The sequence below is a fragment of the Miniopterus natalensis genome, chromosome 14 (assembly GCF_054644295.1).
Source record: "Miniopterus natalensis isolate mMinNat1 chromosome 14, mMinNat1.hap1, whole genome shotgun sequence".
Classification (NCBI taxonomy): Eukaryota; Metazoa; Chordata; class Mammalia; order Chiroptera; family Miniopteridae; genus Miniopterus; species Miniopterus natalensis.
Genome location: NC_142094.1, coordinates 58,882,969 through 58,891,049, shown reverse-complemented (window position 1 = coordinate 58,891,049; position 8,081 = coordinate 58,882,969). Strand labels below are relative to the sequence as shown.

The 8,081-nt window shown below is 52.9% G+C and overlaps 1 protein-coding gene across 6 annotated transcripts in view; it reads right to left on the bottom strand.

Annotated features, from left to right (window-relative positions):
- Positions 1-877: 877 nt before the first annotated feature.
- ATE1 (arginyltransferase 1) overlaps positions 878-8,081 on the bottom strand; it is a 54,307-nt gene continuing 47,103 nt past the window's right edge. For all 6 annotated transcript variants that reach the window (XM_087824067.1, XM_087824065.1, XM_087824064.1 and 3 more), the window contains one exon: positions 878-2,033. In XM_087824067.1, the coding sequence (XP_087680193.1) occupies positions 1,855-2,033 (179 nt within the window). In that variant the 3' untranslated portion in view covers positions 878-1,854. The remainder of the gene's footprint in view (positions 2,034-8,081) is intronic.

Sequence of the window (8,081 nt, the reverse complement as noted above, 5' to 3'; positions counted from 1 at the left end):
AGGGAAGGCTCTCCATGCCTGACTCTTCCAGGGGCTCACTGGAGCCACCAAAATGCCACCAGCAGGGACCGACCCACGTGGTGGTCCCCAGACAGGGCCGACCGCCATCCCCCTGAAGGAGCCCTGCTTGGAATTCAGCGGAGGAACAGCACGTGGTCAGATTCAAGCCTTCCCCCCGTCTGATACTCAAGGTGGGATCTTGTGAGCTTCACCATCCTACACGCTCCCCACTTGGATAGAAGCAGCTGACAACGGAGCCCGGGCTCTGAACGCCACGGGCACTGGGTGCGACCTGACCTCACTTCAGTCCCAGGGACTTCTCACAGCACGTCAGGGACCTGTCTTAAATTCCCTCCAACAGCAGCATGCAGAGCACAATTCTATTTGTTGTAAAACTGTGTGTGTGTGACATCCTCTCTTTCTCTGTATGGCAGGATTTCAGATTATTTTTACTTTCCTACTTATCTTTTTCTTAATGTTTTAATTGCTCACACTATCACTTTTGTAATCATAAAAAATTAAGCTGTTGTTACTTCAGAGGGAAAAGAAGACGTTTCCTAGATTCTGAAGGCAGTTCCAAGCAAGAGTCCATCCAGTGCTCCTGGGAACTATTTGAAGGGGGGGGGGGTCCCAGAAGATGAAATCCGTGCCGTCGGAGAGACCGGCTTTGCTCGCTGCTCGGTCCCTAGTCAGCCAACAGCTACACAGGGCAGGAGGTACACACACACTCTGAATGAACACATGGTTTGGATGTTGAATTTCTGGAATTTGACGTTTAAAATCATTGTTTTATGAGCCCCCCTTTTACCGGCTGAAATTATTGTAAAATGTTCTATCTAAATTCAGTGCATTTAAAAGAAAAGTATAAAATCAGCAGTGAGAGTCAAACTACTAAGCTTATAATATAGTTTTCAAAGGTCCATCAATAGAAAACAGATGAATGGGCAGAGTGGGGACTGAAAGGGTTCAGGGCCGAGCAGCCGGCGACAGAAGCCGGGGTCAGCGGAGAGAGCACAGGAGACACCAACCCCATCCCCACCACCTGCCCCAACTCCCCTGCAGCTCCGACCTGGTGCGCCGGCCTCTCCTTCCTCCAGCTGTAAGAGCAGCTGGATGTGAACCAGCCCTTAATCAATAACCAAAGACAAGCGACCTCAGCTCTGAGGTGGGAAACCGAGGGCATGTTACTCCTGAGGCTGCTCAGGTGAGGGCAGGAGCTACGTTTTCTTCAGAAACTCCATTTCTCAGGTTTTTAGAAATAGAGCAAATTACATATCATACAACCAGGGTAAACAAACACTTCACTGTCCAAGCTGGGACATTCTGAGAGTCAGGGGAGCACTGGTGGTAATTTCTAGAACATCGGCCGACAGCAGCCGTGAGCAGGGCCGTCTGAGTAAAGACCAGGTCGAGGTGATGCCTTCCTTCCCTGGAGTCCTCTATTAGACGCCAGCCTGATGCCAGCAGTGACTTCACCTGAAACGCAGCAGCTTGTTTTAAATGGACCTGAGGCCACACTCTGCTTTGATTTCTAACAGAGCAAAAAACATGACTGTAATTTAAATTACTCAAGGCTCACGTCTGATTTTACTTCCTAGAACACTGACAATGAGAGAAGCTGACCATGTCTTGTTCACAAAACAAGCTTCTGAATGATAAACCCCAATTAGGAGGCAAGGTCACAACGTACCTTTAAAATCTTCACACTAACCATGAGATTCTCACAAATGCATTGCCACAGAACAGTTAGGAAAGTAGGTAACAGTCAAAACGAGGAGGATCTGCAGGTGGAGCCGGGATCTCGGGCAGTGACCGGTCTGGGCGGCGCGGGCTGAGCGAGGGGCGAGCGCGGCCTCAGCTCCGGAAGAGCAGCATCCGCTGGGCGCACGCCTGCCCCACCAGGCGGGCATATTGCAGCACAGCGGCCTCCTCGGCCGGGCTCCGCTGCTGCTTCTTAAAGACCCCGTAGGGCAGCACCGTCTTCTTGTACAGCACCTGCAGCCGGTCGGGGTCCGTGCAGCGGCCTTCGTCGGCTGCAACAACAAAGCACCGGTTAGAGCAGCCACGGAGCAGACGGCTTTTCATCCCTCACCGACAAGCACCGGAAACACTGACGGGTAAGCGCGAGGCACCGAGCCCCTGAGCAGCATCGACACGGAGGCCAACCCGAGCGGGTCAGCAAGTACACAGCCCGGCTGAGAGGTAACCATTCCCGAAACACCGGGGGAGGGCAGGAGCTGTGCACCATCAGAAAGCTGACACCTCTGTTATTTTCTCGCAACAGTACAGTCTCTAACCTGCAGTCTTTCTGAGTCAGACTGACAGGCGTCTTGTCCCCCGCAGAGGTTTCGTCTCCACGAGCCTTTGCTGACTCGGCCTCTTGCTGACCTGAGCGGCCGGGTCGGGGAAACAGCACGGGGGCAGATTCCCGGAGGGCAAGGTGGGGATGGCGGGTGGCTGCCACCTCGGTTCTCCTTTGTTCCCACGTAAAGGATTTCTGGTTTTAGCAAGCACGCCGAGCGCCCAGAAGAGCCCGTTCCCAGGCTCCTCCACAGCTGGGAACACGGACGCTGTGGCAGGAGATCGAGCCTCTGTCCTGGAGCTTGAGGCTAAGAGCTTCCCCCCCCGCCAGTTCAACAGAAACACATCAAGAGGGAACCTGGTACGTGAGGGTTTTGTGGAACCCAATGGCCATGCCAGCCCTGGACTGCCCGTGTCTAGAACTTTACATAAAACTGAAATAAGCCATCTGTATAAGTCAACTTACTTTAGGTTTCCATTCCTGGCAGTCGCTCCTGATTCCAACTAATACAGAGAATCACGTTACAACATCCACTAAAACGCAGTGTCTCATCCCTGACTCGGCCAGGCTGCTTATAAGAACACCGAGCCACAGCGGTGGCTCCTCGACTACACACCGGAGTCCTTAAAACACAAGCAGGCCTGGCTCCCACCCCGAGATCGTGATTATAAAACTGATCTGGACACAGTAGGGAAGTTCCTCAAAAAATTAAGAATGGAGCTGCCACTGGACCCAGTGATCCCACTTCTAGGAATGTGTCCTAAGGAGCCTGAAACACTCATCAGAAAGAACTTACGCACCCGTGTGCACAGCAGCGCAGTTTACAGCGGCTGAGATCTGGGGGAGCCCACGTGCCCAGCAGCAGATGAGGGGATGAGAAAGCTGGGGGGCTGCCCTGGCCAGTCTGACTCTGCGATTAGAGTGTCAGCCTGCAGATCGAGGGGTCCGGGTTCGATTCCGGCCAAGGGCACGTACCTGGGTTGCAGGCTCGATCCCTGGCCCCAGTCAGGGTGAGTGTGGGAGGCAGCCAGTCGGAGTGTCTCTCACATCGATGCCCCCCCCCCAACTCCCTGAAAAGCAACAGAAAAAATATCCTCGGGTGAGGGTTAAAAAAAGTAGATATAGGTGATTGTGCGCATGTGTGCGCGTGCGTGTGTGCATGTGCGTGCGTGTTTGTATACACACTTGCATTTCCTCGATCTGCCTGCTACAAGGGCTTAGAGCAGCAACCTCAGGAGCAACGAGCGGCCTAACTGCCCCGGCCTTGTTTCCCAAACGTCCCTACAAAGAAAAACCCGAGATGCGTCTACCTGCACAGCGGGGTCAGGAAAGGACAGAGTGAGCCTGGAGTGCTTTGTGCCAGGAGGTACGCAAATGCTCAAAGCAGAACGAGACCTGTCACAGGAACACAGAAGCCACCTTGGAAAGGTCCCGCTGGCCAACCCTGAGAAGAGGAGCATTCGGGACGAGTGACAGGTCACAATGCACTGACTCAAGCAGATTCCACGAGCCCTCGCAGACATGAACCACCAGGACGGCTGTGCCCAAATCAAACTATAAAGGAACATTCAGAAAGATAATGCACCCCCACGTTCACCGCAGTGTTACTCATGGTGGCCAAGACACGGAGGAAACCAAAGTGTCCTTCGCTAGAGGCCTGGACAGAGCAGCTGTGGGAGGACACAGGGAGCACTCTCAGCCGCAGGAAAGATGAAACACTGCCGTTTGCAACCACACGGACGGACCCCGGGGCCATCTCGCCAAGCGACAGGAGTCAGAAAAAGCCAAGAACCCTGAGATCTCACTCACGTGGGACACGGAACAGAGAGAGACAATGAACAGGCACAGAGAGGGGAGGGTGAGGGGCAGCGAAGGGCACAGGGGGCTGGACACGGTGACGGAGGACCTGACCTTGGGTGGTGGGCAAGACGTGCAACACGCAGGTCACGCCTCACGGAAATCCACACTCGAAACCTGTGATCTGAGGGACCAACGTCCCCCCAATACATTTAATAAATAAGTAAAATTCTAGGATTCTAAAGATTACAAAGAACATTTAACGAAGGTAAGTGATACTCCACAGAGTAGCGGACTGTGTTCTTTAAGACGATAAGTAAGGAAGCCTTAGGACCGTCCCGGGCAGAGACCAGAGACAGGACAGCACATGCAGCACAGAACCACCTGAGCTCGGACAGGAACGAAGGGAAAGGAGAGCAGGCGTGCGCGCCCGTGTGCGCCCCCGTGTGCGCCCGTGTGCGCCTGTGCACGCGCGACGAAGGACATTGCTGGGAGGCCTGCGGCCCCTGCTGGGCCCTGGTGGTGCTAACGCATCGAGCTACTCTCCTCGATTTGCTGGCTACACTCGTCGAGAGGAAAGTGCCTTGGTTTTCGGGCAACACAATACTTAAGAAAGCGGCGCCGTGTATCTGCAACGTACTGGCAAATGGTTCAGAAAAAAATAGAGTAAAAGCGAGAAAACGGCAACCGTGGTGACGTTACCGCGGGGAAAGCACGGGAAGGCGTCTGTAGGGCTCTTACCTACCATTTTTCTGTAACTTGAAATTACTTCAAAACAAAGCAGGGACGTGTGCTGAGCTACGTCCTGACTCCCACCGCGCCCCGCGTCCGTGTCTGGGCCGCAGCCCACCCTCCACACCTCCCTCACTGCTAAGTGCTGCTCTCACCCCCCCACCGCTCCCACCGAGCCCGCTCCGGCTGCCGCTTTTCTTCTGACACGTCGGAGCCTCACCAGGGTCCCGTAGTAGAAGCGCGGCTGCCGGGACTGACGGCAGGCCTCAGGGAAGCAACGCTGTATTTCACATGTCAATACGTGACAGCTGACAGTTTTTTACTATCAAACACACAGAATCAGTTCCTCTTAGGATCTATGATGTCAGCTGGTTGGACAAACTAGGTTTATTTGGTTGGTAGCTTTAAACCCCCAGATGTGACAGCTCACAAAGCTGTTGCCATGAGTAACCGGTCATCCCGCTGGCAACCGCAGTGGGAACTGCACTTCCAGTAAGAGCCACAGTTCTCACCTCCCAAGGGAGCTCGGCATGGGGGTGCCTGACGCCCTCCCAGGGAATCAATTGAGAGAGATCCAAAAGTGCCTTCGGCCGTAAAACCGGAGAACTTCCCAGGGGATGAACTCGAATCCAGAACCAAGGCTCCCGCCTCAGGGCAACAGAACCTCTGTTCCTTGCCAGAGGTCTCAACGTAGGACTGACTCCCCCATTCCTGCGTATCACCCCTGGGTTAAAATGACTCCCTGATCCGTCCCCTCCCCTGTACTTCCTCTCCACGGCTTCCATGGGAGCGGAAGGCCTGGCACCTGCACAGACCAGCACCCGCCCACGGCCTCAGGTCCTCTCCTCCTCCACAGACTCCATTTAACGCCACTTCCTCACGTGCCACTCGCCCCACATCTGATGCAACGTGCACCTCGGCTCAGTCACCTCCATGCCGCTCAGCAAGGTCAAGGGTCTCCTTGTTCCAACACATCGAACACATTTACGTCCCCATGCCGAGCACAGCGCGCTCAGAGGCACACGGCCGCTGCCACGGCCCACCGCCCCGGGCTTTCCTGGGCGTTTCCCTCGCCAGCGTGTCCCCTCTTGCTCTACGCGAGGGGACGGGTGGCCGGCTGCGGCTTCAATACAGACCCTGCTGATTCACGACGTCCAGCATCCTTTCAGGTGCCTGTGCGCCACCCGCATGCCCTCTTCAAAGAAGTATCTGCTCAGATCGGCTACCCTTTTAAAATTGCATTGTTGTTTATTTCTGCTATTGCGTTGTAGGAGTTCTTTATATATTTTGGATATTAATCCCTTATCAGATATTTTCTCCCATTCGGTGGGTTGTCTATCCTGGCTTTATTAAGGAACAGTGGACAAAAATTAAAAATGCATATATTTAAAGTGTACAATATGATTATTTTGATACATGTCTACACTGTGAAATGATTACAATCAAGCTAATCAACACATCCATAAAAAATGATGCTTTTTAATGCAAAACTTTTATAAGATGATGACTCTGGTTCTTCACGTGCCTAGGTGGACGCCCTCCCCACCTGTGAGTAAACCGCTGGGGGTGGGAACCAGGTCTACACTTCTTGGTACTCAGAGCCCGACACCACATTCCCCACAAGGCGGGCGCGGTGCCGGGTCGGCATCCAGTGGGTCTGTGGTTCACGGTGCTGACCTCAATCCCAGACTCTTCGGAGACGAGCGTCAGAGGACATATCCCAGAGTAAATGCCCAGCTATTATCAACTTTCTCGTTAATTAGTTTCATATGCTTATTGCTCAATGTCTGAGTTCTCGATTCAAATCATTCTTGGGTTATTTTCCTTCGTTTCTGAATGTGGTATGTTGAAATTAATCAGGTCAAAAGAACTTTAAATTGTGCTGTTGAGGCGTTTTTAGAACAAGGATGGTACTGAAATCTTCACAGACTCCATTCATTAACCACAGTGACGTGTAAGGAAATGACGCTGATGTAAAGAGCCCATCAGATACCTTCGGCTTACCTGGCGCGAAGGCTCGGCCCGTGCCTCACGTCGGGGACTAGTCTGTCTGCCTCCCCAGGGAGGTCAGGAGCCCCAGAGACAGATACTGTGGAGGGTGCCCACGCTCCAGATCTCTCAGCAACTGGCAGAGCTTAACTGATGACTCGTACGAAGGGAGGAATCTGGGCCCAACTTCGACAGTGAATCACAGCCAATGTCAACGGCCTGAGCTGGGTTTACAGGGACTTTTAGAGCCACGAGCTACAAACTGTCTTGCTGCTGCTCAAAGGTCCTGTGGTACGAGTCCCCCGTTCAACAGACGTATCACCTGAGTGCTTGATTCTATCATCTTTGGAAACCACTTCCACCAAGCAAGCGCCCCGTCCGAGGTGACGCGTGGAGGTGCTAGACAGAATGGGCTCTGCCGTCTCATCCGGGGTTCCTCTGGCTCAGAGGAAGAACGTTTTCTTTAACCTCTTGCTGCTCCTCAGGCTCGAGGTGCTTGCTTTCATCTTATGAGACCCTCCCCCCTTCCCGTGCTCGAGTCCAGGGCGATGCTCCACGAACCTCCTGGGTCTCTGCTGAGCCTTCCTTTGTTCTCACTGGCTTACGCTGGAATCCGCTGGTCACCTGCTGGCTCAGGTCGCCCAATGACACACGCTCTTGGTTTTCGTTTTCATTTCATTACACTGCACTGAAAATGTCCACTCTGAAGCAAAATGTTTTAACAATGAGAAGGTGCAGGGAGCACTATAATGAGAGTATTACGACCCCTTTTCATCATTAAATAAGCAAGCTGACCAGCAACCAGTCAGTCAGGGCACAGTTTACCGCTGACCACTGGACCTCAGACAGCAGCAGTGGGAGAGACTCTGTGCCGTTCCCGGCCGGGCCTGGGACCCTCTGGTGTCCCCATTAGCCAACACAGTCTGACAGAGACAGGGATCCTGTCTCATGCTGCTCAGCAAACAATCAATTCACAAGTCCATAAAGGTTAAGTTTCTAAAATCCAGTTTTTTAAAGTAAATCTTTAAGGAGTCTTCCTATAGCCCAAGTGCTTCTTCCTAGTCTTGAACCTGTTCAAGAACTTTCCAGGGAACCACAGGAGCCGACTCAGAGGCCTCAGAGGGGGCCGCTCAGTCCTTTCAATCCAAACACGCTTCTATTGCATTTCAAAGTCTCAACTACCCCTTTACCGTATTTTGAAAAACAAAATAATTAAGTATTGTGACTAAAAACAAATAAAGCAGAGCTGCAAAGCACCGTC